Genomic DNA, 19,238 nt, shown 5'->3' with positions numbered 1-19,238 from the left:
TCTGTGGAGAGAAAGTGCTGGGTCATAGGATGCACACATCTTCAGCTTTACTAGATACTGTCATATTGGTTTCCAAAGTGATTGTCCTGATTTACACCCCTACCAGTTCTGTGTAAGTATTCTGGTTGCTCCATATCCCACCCAATCATTGGTACTTTTTTTCCTCTGGAAAATTAACAAAAGGCAATGGAGGTCCTGACTCAATGTTTAATTGAGCAATTCTCTCACTTTGTCCTTCTTCAAAAGTGTCTTGGATATTCTAGGCCCTTCATTCTTGTTTAAATCTATAAGTTTTTTTTTGCTGAGATTTTCATTAGACTTGCATTGTTTTTATTACCTTGTGGAGAACTACCATCCTTTTGATATTTAATCTTCTCATTAATTGACATGGTCCATCTATTTATTTATCCCTTATTAATGCCTTTTAACATAGTTTAATAATTTCTTCATAAGGATTTATTTATTATTATTTTTTTATGTTTATTTATTCTTGAGAGAGGAGAACACACACGCTAGTGGGGAGGGGCAGAGAGCGAGAGAAAGGGAGACACAGAATCCGAAGCAGGCTCCAGGCTCTGAGCTGTTAGCACAGAGCCCGACGCGGGGCTCGAACCCAGGAGCTGTGAGATCAAGACCCAAGCCGAAGTCAGAAGCTCAACAGACTGAGCCAGCCAGGCGCCCCTTTTCATAAGTGATTTAAAAAATGTTACATCTATTCTCAAGTTCTCTTACTTTCTCACTATTGTTATTGTACACACATACACAGAGGATTACATTGTATCATTGTATGTTACTAATGTTGAGGAATACAATTTTTTGTATAGTTATGAACATAGTTTTTTTATTGTCCATTCATAGTGAATGTCCTGTTCAGATCTTTAACCCGTTTCTTTCCTGGGAATCTGTGGAGTGCCTTTCCTCCTCCCACTGCCACCCCCTCCCCCAGTGATTTGTAAGAACTTTTAAAAGATTAAGTCTCATTGTTTTTTTTTTTTTTATATGTATTGTCCCCTTTTTTAAGTTTATCCTTTGCTTTTTACTCCTATTTTTTTTCCTTGACAGTAGAAAATTTAAGTTCTTAAGGAGTCACATATACTAATCTTCTGTGCTTTTTTTCTTAGCTTTTATGTTTCCCCATAAAATTTTGATTAAATAACTATTATCTATATTTTCTCTTTAAAATAATTTTCATTTAACATTTTTATCCACGTGGAATTTGTTTTAGTGTTTGCTGTAATTAGCCATGTATTTCATTTTTTTCTTCCTAGGAAGTTAGCCAAGTATTCCAGCACCATTTTATTCTCCACTGAACACCACCCCTATCAAAAATTTTTGCCTGTAGCCTTCCTTTTCAGTCTGCAGTCCTTTTCAGTCCTTAACTATCTGCAGAGTTAATGTGTCTTGGGATTGTAGTTAATCAATTTAACATTTTTGAAAGCTAAGCAGATACTTTACCTGACCACTGCAGAGGTTTGACAGAATGCTTGCAGCAGAGAATTTATGTTTCTGTATTACCTCTCCGACAATCTGGGTAACACACAATATTCAATAGTCAAGAGGTGGATGAAAGAACTGCGGACAAGAGGAGACACTTTTTTATTTAGATTTATTTTTCTTCGGAAGGGAGGTAGTTTTTGATTTTTTGCAAGAAAATATCCAGCAGACTGGGGAGGAGAAACAGAATCAGAGGAAAGGGGAGGAAGGCATGGAAGGGAGAATTTTTAGGAATGTTTGGAGATATTGATCGGTTAGTCAGAAGTTGAAACAAGTTCAGAAACCAATTAGAAAAGGATGTAATGCAGGTAAGATAAAGATAAAAATGTTGAGAGTTTTTTGTTTTGTTTTCATTGTGGAAAATTTATACGGAGTAAATAGTGCCATAGACCACATGAACCCATCACCTATGTTCAACCACTATCAATTCAAAAGTTAGTATTATTTCGTCTCTACGTCCATCTATATATATCACCCCTTTCTTCACTCCTGGATTACTCTGAAGCAAATCCTAGCGGTTTTCTGATTTGAACTGAAATTTTAGCATGTGTCTGTGAAAGATAAAAACGTTTTCATGACAACATAGCATATTCACAATATTGAGATTGAATTAGAATTTGCAAATTTACTAACATATTAGGAAACCTAGCTCATTTTGATTAAAGGGGTAGAGTGTAAAGAACCTTCAGCTTGGCATTAAGAGAACTACCTGGGTCAAGGCTCTCAGCTTCCTATCCGTGAGTGCGACTCTTACAATAGTCTTATCTTATCAACTCTGAATCTCAATGTCTTCATTAGTACAAGAAGGATAAGCAGTCCTCTTACCCGTTTCAGAATTGTCATCAGGATAAGGCAACTAAAGCAAAAGCAAGCCATCTAAAGCTGCAGAGCTAACTTCTGTGTATGACCCCCAGGACAGATCATATGAAGGCAGTAGTTCATCTTTGTCTAGGCTTGTCGACACCGGCTCTTGCTTTCTTGCTTAGGTTTCTCCTCCTGAAAAACACTTTACTTTGGTAGTTTTTATTTTTTCTTTTTCTACTTTAGGGTTACAGACACTACTAAGTTTTTTTCAGTACCAACGGAACAATGTATAGGGTTGTATGTTTCACCCTTTCTGGTTTTCTGTTTTTATTTTCATTTCCCCAGTGTTTCTCTTTAGTTTTAATAGTGCTGAGGACTGATCACTTTGGAGTGCCCTGATTACGAAGACCCTACAGAGTGCGAACTGAAATTTTCCTGAAAAGTTAAGTTTAGTGGACTTACTTAAGCCAACAGAGCTTAGATGTGTGTGTGTGTGTGTGTGTGTGTGTGTGTGTGTGTGTGTGTGATTATTTCCTTCCCTACAAAAAGCCACAACAACCATAGAAAAAAGTCTTCAGTTGGGCTCATTTTGATTGCAAAAATCTCTCTCCATCCCTGGGAGGGGGGGAGGTAGAGAATTACTCATCTCCCTATAGGGGGAACATGTTTTCCTAAAAGGGGCCAACTGGGCGGTGTCCTCCTTTCCCAACGCCCAGATTTCTATTCTTAGATCTGAGATAGGCGGAGGCTTTCATTTTCCTTTTTCCTAGTTTCCAGACCCTCCGAGGGGCAGAAGGAGCTCAGGCGGTCGGGGCGGGGCGAGTCGCCCGCCGGGCTGCAGACCGCGCGCCTCCTCCCGCCGCGGCTGCGGGGCTCCGGGCCTGGGAGCCCGCCGAGCGCGCTGAGTCAGTTTCTTCCTCCGCGACTCCTGGCTGCGCCGCCACGGCGAGCGGGATCCGGCCCCGGGAGGCGGCGCCCTCCGGGGGTCGGGGGTCGGGGGTCGGGTCTCGGGTCTCGGGTCTCGGCCCGCGCGGGGGCCACGGCCGCGGTCCCCCGGCGGGGCCCCGCTCAGGCGGCGACCCGCACGCCCGCCGCGGTTCTGCCGGGCGCCGTACCCCGGCCGAGCCTCGCGCAGGCCCCTGAGCTCGTGTTTGGGGCCTGGGTGGGGGAGGAGGAAGCCGAGGAGGAGGGCTGCAGAGAGGGAGGGCAGAGCTGGGCGGGGAGCCGCCGCCTTCCTCATAAACAGGCGGGCGCGGGTGCGGATGGGGCCGGCGGGGAGCGCTGGCTGCGGGCCGTGAACTGCGCTCGTCCCCGAGAGCCGCCGCGGCGCCCCTGCGCCTTGCCCGGGCCGCCGGCCTTCGTGCGGGAGGGACGGTCGGCTTGGAGCAGGGTGCATCATGGCCAGTGGTAGCTGTCAGGGGTGCGAGGAGGAGGACGAGGAAACTCTGAAGAAGTTGATAGTCAGGCTGAACAATGTCCAGGAAGGAAAACAGATAGAGACCCTGGTCCAAATTCTGGAGGATTTGCTGGTGTTCACGTACGCGGACCACGGTAATCATCTGCAAGCAAACTGTTTGCTTCCCCCCATCCCCCACCCCCGCGCTGCCTCGTTTGCAAACTTTCTCTCTCGCACTTTGGAGCTGCACAGACCTGGACTCTTGAGAAGCCACAAACGCTCTCTACTCCTTAGGGCAAGAAAGGAGCTGAGAATACCAGGACGGTCTTGCGCCCGCTTTTGTTTCCGACCCAAAAGCGGGTGCGTGAATCCTCACTTTGCTTCTTTTCCCTTACCCCCTTCTTTTCCAGCCTCCAAGTTATTTCAAGGCAAAAATGTCCACGTGCCTGTGTTGATCGTCTTGGACTTGTATATGAGAGTCGCTAGTGTGCAGCAGGTAAAGGAATTGTTTTCATGTTGCCCATTCCCCCTTCTCTTTGGAAATAGATGTTTTTCTGTCAATATTATGTGCCCAGAAGTGCTGGGTTATTTCTGACATTTGGCTTGACAGACCACTGACTGTGACTTTAAGAAGGAAGGGTTGTCAAATCATTATCAAATGTTAATGGTGCGAAAGGGCCCACTGAATGCCCCCTAATGGTTTTGTAGATATGAATTTATACCACAGACCTACAGAACATGGTTGGTGGTGGGCAGGAAATACTAATGGGTTGAGATTTAGTTCTGTTATTGGCTGGATGAGTTCATCAGCATTTAATCAAATTATTCCAAGAATCTTTACCAATGTACAGCATGTCTTAGAGATGACACAAGAGTGAATAGTTTGGGAAAGGAGAATAAGTAACAGTGAGAAAGTTTAGTAATAGTTAAATTAATAAAAAGACGTAACTGGCAAATTTGCTAAATACCTCAAATATGTTTAAAAAAGGGGGTCCTGAGGTGATAATTAAGGATGATTTACAGTCAAAACAAATTATTGCCTAATGTATTAACTTCCTTTGTAGATTTTGAGATTTAGAGAACTGAAAGCAGCTTTGTCATTTGCATGCTGCTGGGTGCTAGAGGGAAAGAGATTTGAACTTTGAATTCTGTGAAGGTGTAGTCAGAAAGCCAGTGTTTTTTTAATACTGGAGAGGTTAAACAGAAGTAAGAAATTATCTGGAGATCTCCAAATCTGTGTCTATCTACCTTCATCTTTTATGTTCATCTCTGCATCCAGCTATGTCTGGTTTGGATGAACCATACACCTAACTTCCTTTATCTTTATTTATTTTTTAAAATATTTTTTAATGTTTATTATTTTGAAAGAGAGAAAGCGAGAAAGAGCGTGAGGGGTAAAAAGAGAGGGAGACACAGAATCGGAAGCGGGTCCAGGCTCTGAGCTGTCACTGAGCCTGATGCGACACCTGAACCCACAGACCCCAGGATCATGACCTGAGCTCAAGTCGACTGCTTAACCCAGACGCCCCATTCTGTGAGGATATTTCTACCTGGGATAAATGGTTATTTTAATTTTTCTTCAACTGAAATATTTCCCATCTGACTATTGCTTTTCAGTTGTTAGCAGACAAAATCATGAAAAGATGGAGGCATGATAAAGACAATGTTCCATTTAGCACCCAGTGTCTGAATTTTGCCCATGAAATATGAGTCACATTGCTCTCCACCCACATCATCCCTTCTTACTTGCCTCTGCTTTGGTGTTCAAAAGTGCCTTGTCTGGCAGCCTGTCTTCCTTGGATTCCATGCTCGATAGAGTCCCCTTGTTGGGTGAAACTCAGAATCCTCAGGGCCCTGGGAGGGCTTGGTCTGCAGGGTGCAGAGGAGACAGTGCTAAACTTGAGAATCCAGGGGAAGCTGGAACATACGCACCATTTCATTCTTTGTTTTAGAAGCTGCCCAATCCTGGACATGTTTGTCTGGAGTAGTTATGAATGTCACTTGATATCCTTGTCCAATGGGTAACAGAGACAAAGGATGCAAGGAAATAAGGAATTGTCTTTTGATTTGGTATTTAATGGAATGAAATTATTAGTTTTAGTGCCATACGTGTATCAGTATGCAAAATGCGTTATGTATTTGACATCATGTGATTCTCACTGGAATCTCCGTGTCCTTTCAGAAATCTCACTGGCCACTTTTACCTCAGAGTTAAGTAGCTCAGTTAGGATCACAAAGCTAATGACAGAGCCAGGACTCAAGTCTTCATATATCTTCAGATTCACTTTCCACCTTGTAGTCCACTAGCTGCTGAATTCACAAGCTTTTTGTACAAGTAAGAAACACAGTGGTTTGCTGCAAATACCGCGGCCAAACCAGGCACTATTACATTATCAATTTTAATTATCATGGGTCTTATGAAAGAGATGTAGAAACAGGTCTTTCTACTGATATTTAAACATTTTTTTATGTTTATTTTTGAGAGAGAGAGAGAGAGAGAGAGAGAGAGCAAGCAGGGGAGGGGCAGAGAGAGGGACACACACACAGAATCTGAAGCAGGCTGAGTTGTCAGCACAGAGCCTGACGCAAGGCTTGAACTCACAGACCCTGAGATCATGACTGCTCACCTGCGTGAGATTGGACGCTTAACTGACTGAGCCACCTAGGCGCCCTTCTCTACTGATATTTTAATACCCCACTTAAAAGGAAGTGGGGTTTTTTTTTGTTTCAAATTTCTTCATATTTGTGGCATAATTAGTACAGATACTCTTTAATGCTTTCTACGTTGAATTAGTTGGAAGTGCAGAATTGAAACTTACTGAATGATGAATTTAAGAAGGTAAGGTGAATTCAAAAGTAAATATTAAAGTTTGTTTCCAGGGGCACCTGGGTGACTCAGTTGATTAAGTGTCTGACTTTGGTTCAGGTCATGATCTCATAGCTCGAGAGTTCAAGCCCTGCATCGGGCTCTGTGCTGACAGCTTGGAGCCTGGAGCCTGCTTCAGATTCTGTGTCTCCCCCTCTCTCTCTGCCCCTCCTCCACATAGGCTCTGTCTGTCTCTCAAACATAAGTAAATATTAAAAAAATTTAAAAAAAAAGTTTGTTTCCAGAGTTCATTTAACATGATATTCCAGATTCCAAATTTGCATTTTCAAGGTCTTTTTTATATTTTATTAATGCCCCTTAATAAATGACAGTCTTTAGGGAATTAGTAGTTAGGCTAGCTGTCTTGTATTTTCCTTTTTCTGACAGGCGTCTCATCATTTCTCTGTGCTCCTTAATTTTACGTTACTTGTATTTATCCACAGTTTCAACGTTTGAAGTAAGGGAGCAAAATAAATGAGTGACTAAAATTGCCTTTAACCCCTAGACTCTTTGCCATTGTGCATTAATTAGATGCTGGAATTTACGGAATAATTACAATAAGTGAAACTACCAATTTAATTGTATTATAACTGCATGGGATAGGAACCTTCTCTCTGGAAGATAAGCTTTTAATTGAGTAGGTTAATGGGTCACCTGTTACCTCTGCTCTGCTGCCAGTGATTCTCTTTAATCCTAGAGGTTCAGTTGCCTCAGTCTTTTTGCAAAGCAATTACTGATGCTCCTTATTCACCAGCCAAAACAAAACAGGTTTTCTCCTTGAGCCAGTCATGCAGGTACAGAAGTGAGTAGTGCATTCTATGTGATTTGTGATTTATTTTCCACTGGAAGCTGTTCCGAATGTTATTTTCTTAAATACTTGGGAAAAATTCTTAGTGTGTTTTACGCAAGCACAAAAATAGCCAGTTTCTATGACAGCTGGATTGTCAATGTCTCTTCAGCTTACATGGAGGAGGATGTCCTACTTAAATATAGGTAAAAATAGATGTCAGAAATTGCTGCCTTTTCAAGCAATTTGACATTATGTAAAAGGATGTAATGGCCGAGTAAAGCAATCCATGCTTAATTCAGAAAACATTAAGAAATAATGTTGTAAAGAGATCTTGTGGAATCATTTTTATTTTAGGAAATATACCTTGTTTATTCCTGTAAACAACAAACTTGTGCCATTATCCCTCATTGGATGCGCAGAAATTCTCATGCTGTTATTGAGCTCTGCATCACTTGGGTTCGTTTATGCATCCGGTTTTGTCTAGCAAGAGCCCTCCCGCAGCCCTATCTTTACCATTCAGCACCTTACTCTCCCTACAGCTTATCAGTTTCAGAGGCTTCCATTTCCCTTTTTGAATGCCCAGGTTTCTAATTCCTTTGAAATCTGGCTCAAGTCCTACCTTTCCTATTTTGTATTGTTCCCTGGGTAATTCTGACCAACAGTGAATCCCACTGTCAGGATTCATATAATATCGGCATTTATCACACATCATACTTAGAGATTTTTTCATAAATCTCTAGAGGCTACATATTTATGCATTTTCTATTTGGGTTTTCCTTTTTTGACTATATCAAATCTAGTTCTGTAGTATAGGAGAAAGAATGGAGGATTCCTTAAATTTAGAAAGGACTATAGAGTGGAATGAGTTAAATTTAATCTCTTGTTTGAAATTCAAATACCGCATTTAAAAAAAAGTTGTATTTAAAAAAATAGTATTTTTCCAGAAGTAAAGAGCAGCTTATTCAAGTTGGTATCATGTGAACGTACTGAAAGAAGATATATTTAAAATACATCAGTAAGATCATATTTCACTTGGAAATGTGAAAAAGTCTAGGGGCATTTCTGATGCCGACATCTCATCAACTCATATTTAGATGTTCTAAAGAAACCTAGAGGGATCCATTGATAAATTCTACCTCCTGTCTTTCTTACAGCACCTTTCTCTTCTTCCTGTAACAGACATTAGCTTGCCGTCAGACAGTTCTACTTCTCTGCTAATTATTCTAGCTACCCTACCTGCGCAGGCAGTCTTTCCTAATAACTTACTTTGCTATCAAATCTCCAACTTCCTCTAATCCTCCATTTCAACCACTTCATTTTTTTCCTACCACCAACTGTCAGGTAGATGTGACTTGAAAATCTTGTACTTCCATAATCTTGGTATGTCCTCTGAAACTACTTTTTGTGTTTCATTTCTTTTTATTTAGATAATAGACAGTCTATTTCCTTCATCATTCAGAAACGCTTTACTATTTTTTTGTATGCACTTTTGGTATGATATTTGGAGAAAAATGTATTTTAATTATATGGCTTGCTTTCCTCAGTAAGCATTTTAGGATATCATTTTGTTTTAAAATAATTATTTAAAAATATTGTAGTCACCTGTTCCACTTAGAATGAATCTGTTCCATTAGCATGTTTAAAAGATGTGAATATTTGATTTTCTTGTTTTCAGGTGGGTTGGTCACTTCTATGCAAATTGATAGAAATCTGTCCAAATACAATGCAAAGCTTAATGGGACCGCAGGATATTGGACGTGATTGGGAAATACTTGGGATCCACCAGTAAGTATGACAGATGTGTAAAAACAAACTTTGTTATTTACCTGTACATATGACAACACCAACTTTTATATATCATGTATTTGTAATCCAAGCCAATCTGGTAAAATCCTTTAAAATGCGAGTATTTTTTCTGAACCAATGGCTTACATTTATAGAGAGCTTTTGACTCAGGAGTATGTTCTCTAATTGAATTAGAAAGCCAGTATTTGAGGTAGAATTTAGGTGCTATTACTATTTTAATAATGTAATGATACAGTTATGCAGTTGATTAAGTTTTAGATTTTTGATGACTACTTATGAATTCAAACCGAGAAGTATTTTAATTTTTAATTGTAGAACTGATATAAGCCACTAGTTGTTAAAAAAATGAAGGGTACTGAAAAGTTCTGTAAATAGTAATTTTAAAGTTTATGCTTTACTGTCTTTAAAAAGTACCTTCCTCTATATTCATACATCTATATTTATGAGCTTAAACCACAGCTTTCAAAATGAAGAAAAAAGAGGAAATTACCTTTTAGCACATCTGCAGCTGAATCTTGATAGCTGTTTTACCAGCTATGTTGGTTACGGCAGTTTGCAACACAATGACTTCATGGATGAGACCACTTCTTTAGCCATAATTAGTTAAGAAAAAATTTTCTGAAGAAAAAAGTGTTTCCAGGAAAATCCCTTTTGGATAGCTTTTTTCCTTGACATTTAAAAATTGTCTTCTGGCATTAACCTTAGGTGTTCCGGGTAACTAATGTGACTTTTCTTTACCACAGAGAAGTGAATACTGATTGCTTTCAATGACATAATAGCTTGTAAAAAACGTTTTTTTTTTTTTATGCAAAACAAATGTAACATCTTTGTATTGTTTGTTAGTATCAACCATTGCTACAAATCTAAACAGATCAGAGCTGTTTGTTCATAGGTGACCCTATCTGTGCTTGTTTTTCCATCTTTGAAGTTTTATGTGTTGTTGTTATTCAGTTTCCAGGATCTAAAGAGTGTTTTGAAAAGGACATATTCACATTTACTGTATGCTAATCATCTCCAAACCAATTTCTGAGATTCTATGAGTCAGTTCTAAAGTATATGGCATTTAATGTGGAATTATATAAAATTTAACTGCAATTAGTAACTGAAATGTTATATGTCCCTTGGTTTGGTTGAGAATTTCCAAAATCCCCAAAGATTAGCAATCTATAACTTAGGGAGTTTTAGAAAACTTATCTAGTCATATTCCAGTACAAACCGACTGTTCAAATTAAATTACATGAACATTCCTATAGGGAGTCTCATTGACTCATTCATTCATTTATTCAGTTACCCTCCATTCATCATTTATTCACTCCTACTTTAGGCCTGAAGTAGTGTGAACAAGGTAGACACACTGCTTTCTGTAGTGGAGCATATTAGATCATTCCCAGCAAACTTTATTGTAAAACATAATCTCCCCATATTCAAGGACTTTTCTCCACCAAAGGCTTATAGTACCAAAGAAGAAATCTGGTGTAGAGATGAAGTCAGGCGTGGGGGTGTGGTGCAGGGGCTTGCAGGGCAATGCGGGTTGGAAGGGAATTGACAGGGAATAGAGGGACAGAGTGTCTCAGTTTCTCACCTTGCCAACTGGTGAATGTCACCAGGCTCTGTCTTCTTCTAATGATGTAAAGCTAAATACTAGTAGGTAGAGATAGACTAAAAATTGTATATTTTAGAAATGATTAGCTCAGGGAGAAATTTAATGAATTTGAACTAATTGAATATTGTTGATTAATACTGAGTTCACTATGATAAAATATTAATTCCTGTTCAAAATTAGTATAAATGAATGATTTAATTATTCATGTGGATTGTTAATTATCTGTACAAACTAACATCTTTATTACACCTCTGTATATTTTAATATATCAACATGCATAACATGTAATTCACAAGTTTATATCACACATAAAAATGAGCTTCATCTCTTGATGTATATAATTCTTTGTGATACTTTGGATATGGAGTTGAGTAAAAGTAATTAATAATTGAATTTGAATATTCATAGGAAAAAGGTATAACTTCTTTATTGAGACTCATAATATTGCCCTCTTAATTGTTATAAGTCTGGCTCAGTTTTAATGGAAGTAAAACTACACAAGATTCAATGTAGGGAATGAAATACAATGAGACGAATGAAAATATAGGTGAGTGAAACACAATATCTGAAAAAGCAAACATCTAGATATGATAATTCGCTCTTATCTTCATTTCTGTTTTTAATTACAGACTGATTCTTAAAATGCTAACAGTTCATAATGCCAGTGTAAACCTGTTAACAGTTGGACTAAAGGCCTTAGATCTCCTCCTAACTTCAGGTAATATATACACATGTATGTTTTTAATGGTGACTCAAGTTAAAGAAGTATTTTAAATGATTTGCCAAATGTCTTTTTAAAGAATAAGAATATAACCTACATATCTGACTTCCAAAATTCTTTCTGTTTCTGTTTTCTCATCTTATCTCTTTTGCATATACTTTTTCCCTCAAAAATCCCACCCGATGTCTTTGGCTTTAAGCATCACCTTATGTGTTTTTCCCAAACCTAATTTCTGTCCCCAGCTTTGCTCCCCAACCTGGCCCTACACGTCACATTCCCGTTAGCTTGTTGACTAAACATGACCTTGTCATTATTACCTTTCTTCATTATATTTCTTATATGTTTTCTGTATATTCTAGGGTATGACATAATAGTAATATTTTAAAACTACATAACATTACTTCTTGAATGCATGTTAGATGCCGGGCTTCACATGTACAATACTTCACATGCTTTTACAAACGTAATCCTCAGAATGTCTCTTGAGATAGGTATTAATCTCAGTTTTCTAGTGAGGGACATTTAAACACAAAGAGGTTGCCTCAGCCAATAACTAGTAGAAACAGGGTCTGAGTCCACATATCAGGTTCTTTCCTTGAGGACACTTCTGCTTGGAGGATTATGTACATGAAAACAAAGAATCTTGGTTCAGTGCAATAGTTGTGATCATTGCTGTGATGGACACTTGGTATTATATAAGGTTCTGACAAGAAAGGTTGCTCACAGGGGAGCTAATCATGATGATAGGGAGGGGTTTTCCCCCTCAAAGTGGTGGAGGGTGCTTTAGGTCGAGAGAGTAGCATGCAAATACCCAGGAAGATACCTATCATGCTAAGCATGATGAGGGTTGAACCTGTTGGGTGGAAAGATTTTAAATGCCCTCACTGGCCCTGTTAAGTAATGAGGACAAGATGGGAGAAAGAGGAAGAAGGAGGGTGAAGTTCAGAGTATGAGAGGAGAGGGGTCGGAGAGGCCAGAAGGTCCTCAACACAGCCTTTTATTACAATATACAGTGGGATGTGCCAGCTAGTCTTAACCATGATTTATTTTAAACCCATCCTTGGGAGCCTTTTTTTCTTTTTTGTTTGTTTTCCTTTTGCAATGGACAGGAAACTGAGAGTTTATGAATTTGAAAAATCTCCCAACACTGGAATATATTGAAGTCAGCAATGTGCAGACAATTAGAGAATTTTATATGGGTCTTGAAAAGACTGGTTACGTTAGTATTTTCCATATGACATGTAGAATTTTGCACTGTAAGACCATTTTTAATGTGTTTTAAAGTTCATTTCAGGTACTTATCCGAGGTTAACTTATGGATTGTTTTTATTGTTTGGCTTATTAGTTAATTGATTTAGTAGCTGTTGGGCACTTACAGTTGTGCTTGCTATCAGAGAATTCTAAGGCAGATGAGGCAACCTTCTTACAGTGTAGAAGTTCACAGTCCAGCACCAGAGTCTAATATAACTTTTTGCAATGAAGGAAATGTTGCACCTTTCAGTATCATGGCAAGTAGCCATACGTGCTATCGAACACTTGAAACGTAGGAAACTAAATTTTAATTTAATCTATTTTTAATTAATTTAAATTTTAGTTTAAAAAGCCACATGTGCTTAGTGGCTACTGAATTGGACAGGACAGGCAAAGACATAAAAAGTAGTATAAGAAATCATTTCAATTTAATGAGGAAAGTCTTACAACAGGGAAAGGACAGAAACCACTGCAGGAACATTAGAGAAGAAGAGAGTAGCCAAACCCATTCAAAGGACTTAGGAGTATGGACATAAATTGCCTAAGGAATCCAACTCTGCTTCTTATTAGTTGTTGGACCTTGAACAGAGTCACTTTGGGTCACTTAACCTTTCTGTGCTTTAGTCTTCTTATCTCTAACATGGGGATCGCACCTACCTTATGGAGTCGTGGTGGGTTTACATGTGTAGTTAGAGTGATCTGCTTTAACCCGTGGATGACATGTGATGTGCCAGACGTGTGTTTACTACTACTAACACTCCTATTCTGGTACTTGTTTATTAACAGGATGGGTGCTGTGTGTGGTTATCTCTTGAATTATGGCAGGAATATGTTTGGTGTGGGAAGGGGCAAGGGCATTCAATGCAGCAGGTGCAAATGCAAAGAGATATCCAAGAAAGTGTTTAGTGGTAAGCAGAAGACTTTAGCATGTGTGGGGTTGAGGCAATGCATAGAATGAGTGGGGCTGATGAGGTTCATGAAGTGAGTTTGTAAAGGGTCTTGTTTGTCAGGCTGAACAGTATGAAGACCTTAGAAGATTTTAGTATGGGATTTATAGGATCACATTTGTGTTTTAGAAATACAGTGCAGGGCATAGCCAGTTAGGGGGGGATTTCAGCCTAGCAAAGCATTAAACAATTGGGTTTGCATTTCAAATGAGAGATGATGAGGTCCTGGATACAATAGGAAGGCGGGGGGGGGGGCCCGGGGGGGACTACTTCAAAGGGAATTTTTAAGATAGTTAGAAGATAGACTTGAAGGACTTGGTAATGAATTGATTGGTAGGTAGACCAATTTTGGTAGACCAATTACCTACTTTGCTTAGGTAGACTGTAAGAAGAGAGAGGGAGGATGGAAGAAGGAAGATGAGTTGGTAGTTTCTCTCTTGGGTAACTTGGGTGATCATATCACCAAAGATGATACGGAGCAGGAGCAGGCTAGATATGGGGGTGCCCATGGAATAGTCAAATGATGTTGTCTAAAAGGCAGATATAAATGTGTTTCAGGAGTTGAGGGAAAGAAGTCTTGCCTACAGGTATTGACTAGGAATCATAGAATTATAGTAAAGTGTACTGAGAATTTATTTTACTTAGAAAGATCATAGAGTTTGATAGGTCTAACATCTGGGGGAATTAAGTAGTTTATCAAAAAGAAGAGTCCACAGACTATAGTCATCGTGTAAAAACCAACACATTAAATGTTAAAGCAGCTATTTATCTGGGACATGTTTTTTTTTTTTTTCCAAATAGGTAAAATCACTTTGCTGATATTGGATGAAGAGACTGATATTTTCTTGTTAATTTTTGATGCCATGCGCACATTTTCAGCCAATGACGAAGTCCAAAAACTTGGATGCAAAGCTTTACGTGTGCTGTTTGAAAGAGGTACTTAAAAATGTCAAAATCTCTATTTTTATATTTATAGAAGAAGCAAGGGTTTATTATGGGAAAAGTAAAATGCGATTACGATAATAAGGTATGTAAAATTTTATTCTTTATTAAGAAGTGGGAACTGTCAGTCTAGGATACATAATGGGGTTAATTAAGAAATATTGCTTGTTTTGTGGAATGAATTTTATTCATGGGTTATAAATTATGCCATTGTAGTAGTCTGTCTTCCATTGCTTAACAAGGCATAAGATTCTCTTTGCAAACCGGATGCGTAGGAGTTAAGAAAGAAAAAATAAAACTGTGAAGCCAAAGCACAGATTAAATTCGGATTTATGGTGTTGAGTCATCACCAGGGGTTTTAGAAATTGCTAGAGGCTCAGTATAAAGAACCAAGAGGTTTACAAAGTACCTCTTAGGAAAAAGACAAATAGGTATTTTATGGCATGGCACTAAGATTGATAACAGAGATTATTGTGTAATTTTGGACTTGGTTGGGACCAGTAGTCCTTCCATCGGCTTGGTGAGGAAATGGATTGGAGAGGTGACATGAGCAACGTGCCCACGGGCACACAGCTAGTCAGCACCACTGCAGTTCAATTTACCACCAATTTTCCGAGCATGTTCTGCATCATTAGGAGAACCAACAGTACTGGAGGTTTAGGATAAGAATAACTTATGTGGGTTCTGTGTCTCTGTCAGTTTGCCATTTTAGTTTCTGGCAGCTCCAGGAATGGAGCTATTTAATTCCCTGTCTCATTCCAGAAGGACTTTAAACAGCTTATAGTTATTTATAATAAAGGAGAGAAAAATGGATGAGGAAATGTATGAAGGGGAAACAATATAAAGCCTGGTTAAATTTACTAGTTACTTCAGGTCCTATATACTTGCAGAAATCTGGCTCTCTGCTTCCTATGAGGCAAAGAGTTAAACATCGTCCGTTACAAAGTTACTTGAGATAAAAATGAACCCATTTATCAGGAGAAGTGATCAGTGTCATGGGAGACCTGAGGAAATACTCCCTTGGCTTTCCCTGGATGAGATGATAAAGTACACACATTTTATAAGGAGTACAAAGTGCATTTCAGTGAAAGAGATTCTAATAATAGTCAGAACAGCATGGTCCTGGAACCCAGCTCTCTGAAGATCAGGCTTGGTGGAGAAGACAGTTTACTGTGAGTGGGGAATCAAGGAACATCTTTTGGGATATCTTCTATAAATGTTGTATCTTGGAACTAAGCTTTTGAAGAGAACCAGGCAGAATGAGTCTTGCAAGGCCTGTAGTCTTCTGTGTTGCAGTTTAAGGGCATGGTCTCATTCATGGAAGAAGGGCTAACATCATTCTCTCCCCAGCATTGTGGGACCCATCCAGGACATATGGAGAAGGACCAGGGAATGTTAAAAGGAAGCCCTTATTCAAAAGAAATATCATCAGTGCTGACAGTGTTATGATTATAAATATGGAGTAGAAAAATTTCTGAATTTCCCAGGAAATCAAGTTCTCTGGATGTATTGGCACCTGTGAAGTGAATTTTCAAAATTTGAGAGTAGACTGTGGAAACTGTACCATAAAATGAGAAAGTTCCATAATACTCATTTATTAGAACCTAACCAATATCATATCATTTTACATGTACCGTTGGTATCAAGTTGAAAAATAAAAAAAGTAAAGTTGATCCTGAAGAGTGCTGAGTTTTCCAACATTTTTGTCAGCACAATTCTCAGGCTAGATAAACCAGACTTTTATACATGTTTTTGAGCTACCCACCCAATAAAATGACTCCAAATGGAACTCATTGGCTTGATCAAACTATTTTCATTATGAAAATTAATGATAATTCTGATGAAATCAAGGCCATTTAGATAGAGTATTTTGAAGTCTACGTAGTTGTCATTTGCCAAAGTTCACCCCTCTTGGACTGATGGATTTAGCTGAGCTGCCTTTCAACAGTGTACCATTAACCACTCCATTGAAGTATTGTGATATGTTTGCTTCCAGTAGGCCATTTAAAAAAAATTTTTTTTATTGTTTAAGTTTATTTATTTATTTTGGGAAAGAGAGAGAGCAGGGGAAGGGCAGAGACAGAGGAAGAGAGAGAATCCCAAGCAGTCTCCGTGTTGTCAGCATAGAGCCCGATGCGAGACTCAAACTCACGAAACCTGAGCTGAAACCAAGAATTGGATGCTTAACCAACTGAGTCACCCAGGTGCCCCTCCAGTAGGCCATCTTTATTAGTCCTTGGTCAGGTTTCTCTATAATCTCCCAAATGCAATTGTAAATAATTTTGTTTTTTATAGAATTGTTTGGTCACTAACACTTCTGCATTTTAAAATACGGAGTAACTAATACAGGTCAAAAAGAAATTATTTTAATCTCAGTAGCTTTTTTTTTCCCATTATGAAATTCTTAGGAAGGATTTTGCTGAAATATGTATTTTAAAATTATGTCTGTTGTATTTACTGTATCTCATGATTGACATGAATATTATGTTTTTGAGTAAGTAAACTTTAAGCTTTTCAGTATTTTGTCTTTATTTTTCTAGTTTCAGAGGAGCAGCTGACTGAATTTGTTGAGAATAAAGATTATATGATCTTGCTAAATGCATTAAAAAATTTTAAAGATGAAGAGGAAATTGTGCTTCATGTAGTGCACTGTTTACACTCCCTAGCAATTCCTTGTAAGTACCCCATGTGCATGATTTCTTTTTTCTATATGAAAAATTACAGTTTACCTCCTTTCTGAGTCCATTTTTTTATGTTTATTTTTTTGACAGAGACAGAGACAGAGCAAGCTAGGGAGGGGGAGAGAGAGAAGGAGAGAGAGAGAGAGAATCCCAAGTAGGCTCTGCACTGTCAGCACAGAGCCCGATGTGGGGCTTGATCTCAAGAACTGTGAGATCCTGAGCTGAGCCGAAATCAGGAGTTGGATGTTTCATTGACTGAGCCACCCAGGCACCCCCTTTCTAAGTCCATTAAATTTTTTTTTTTGATTTTGTAGAAACTTGTAGAATAAAGAAAACCCATTTCTTTATTCATTTGGTTAATTTTTATTTATTGATACTCTCCTGCAGCTGGTTCCTGTGCTGGGAAACAGTAGCAGAAAATATAGACATATTTCTTGCCTTCTCAGAACCCATGGTGTACCATGCCAGATATGGATAAGTATGTAGGTGATTACAATGTATTGTAAGGCAAGTGTTGGCACAAGTGGCTGGCGTTATGAGAGAAAAAGAAGGGAGGCAGGATCTCTTGGTAGAGACTTTGAGGAGCTCTTTGAAGAGAGCTTTGTGTGTAGGGATGTCTGCGGTGAAGTGGAAGGTGTAGGCAGAGTGTCCCAAGCAGTGAGCATCCTGTGTCAAGATCCTGGAGGAAGAGAGAGCAAGAGGGTAGAAGTAGCGTAGGAACCTTTGCACTTAAGAGTACATGTGTGTGCATATGTGTGTGCATGTGCATGCCCAGCGCTGAGCAGAGGGTCTCTGCTTGTGTGTCATTTAATGGAAGCAGGGGCAGGGCTTGAGAAGAGTCAGTGGATGAGGCTGGAGACACAAGCAGATCTTGAAGGGCTTGAAAAGCCACAGGAAGGAGTTTGAACTTTATAGTGATGCTTGTTGAGCGTTTTCTTGATGCTTTGAAATCTAGGCACTTTTATCACAAAATAAGTACAAATAAGAAGAAATTAATTTGCTGTGTATGCTACTAGTGATTGTCAATGGGCTGGAATAATGCTTCAGATTCTGTTACTTTTGTTTTGTAAGTGCACGTGAGCATTTTGTCACTATTCATGTATCGCCTGTGCCGGTTCATACAGGAGGTACACGTGCATTTATCTAGTGATGCTTTCATCTTCACACATGTGAAGTTGTGAGGATTAAATGGTGAAATGAGTTCGAAAATACGGAATAGTACCTGGTATGTAATAAGTGTGAAAACGTTTGATAGTATTTATTACATAATTTGTATTTCATACATGTGCACTGTAATGTGTTATGTATAATACACATACATGGTTTCAGACATGGATATCTGCTGATATCTGCTGAGTTTTCAGTAAAAACCCAATCCCTTTATGAAGTAATGCTCTTTCTTCATGATTGTTATAAAATCCATCATTTTCTTTTCCGTGGGAAATTAAACATTTGAAAGTAGATGGAGTTGCATTACAGTTGAGGATGGACATACTTTAAAATTTCTGAGCCATCCACTGTCAACAAACTGAATATGTTTCTCATTTTACTTGTTTGTAAAACAAGTAAAATTTATTTGTTTTGGGCTGGCTGCTTTGAAATTCATTGTTTTCCACCCACATCTGACGTAACTACAGTGAAAAATGTGTCGATTCATCATACAAAGGTCAAAGGAGGCATCTAAAAATAAGAAAAATGAAATGTTTTAAACACTGAATCTTCTTTTTGTATTTTTTTCTGTTTAAATCCAAGTTAGTTAATATACAGTGTAGTAATGGTTTCAGGAGAATTTAGTGAATCATCACTTACATATCATACCCAGTGCTCATCACAGCAAGTGCCCTCTTAATGCCCATCACCCATTTAGCCCATCCGCTCATAAACATCCCCTCTAGCAGCCCTCATTTTGTTCTCTGTATTTGAGAGTCTCTTATGGT

At 38.8% G+C, this 19,238-nt stretch overlaps 1 protein-coding gene across 1 annotated transcript in view; it reads left to right on the top strand.

The window, feature by feature from the left end:
• Positions 1 to 3,588: 3,588 nt before the first annotated feature.
• Positions 3,589 to 19,238, top strand: part of LRRK2 (leucine rich repeat kinase 2) — a 138,908-nt gene continuing 123,258 nt past the window's right edge. Inside the window, exons 1-6 of the mRNA XM_040488426.1 lie at positions 3,589 to 3,849; positions 4,105 to 4,190; positions 9,026 to 9,135; positions 11,389 to 11,477; positions 14,480 to 14,614; positions 17,161 to 17,295. Of these exons, the coding sequence (XP_040344360.1) occupies positions 3,696 to 3,849; positions 4,105 to 4,190; positions 9,026 to 9,135; positions 11,389 to 11,477; positions 14,480 to 14,614; positions 17,161 to 17,295 (709 nt within the window). The 5' untranslated portion in view covers positions 3,589 to 3,695. The remainder of the gene's footprint in view (positions 3,850 to 4,104; positions 4,191 to 9,025; positions 9,136 to 11,388; positions 11,478 to 14,479; positions 14,615 to 17,160; positions 17,296 to 19,238) is intronic.

The sequence above is a fragment of the Herpailurus yagouaroundi genome, unplaced genomic scaffold (genome assembly GCF_014898765.1).
Source record: "Herpailurus yagouaroundi ecotype Mexico unplaced genomic scaffold, PumYag 166, whole genome shotgun sequence".
Taxonomy (NCBI): Eukaryota; Metazoa; Chordata; class Mammalia; order Carnivora; family Felidae; genus Herpailurus; species Herpailurus yagouaroundi.
Note: the sequence above shows the minus strand (reverse complement) of the source record. Positions and strands in the feature narration are given on the sequence as shown.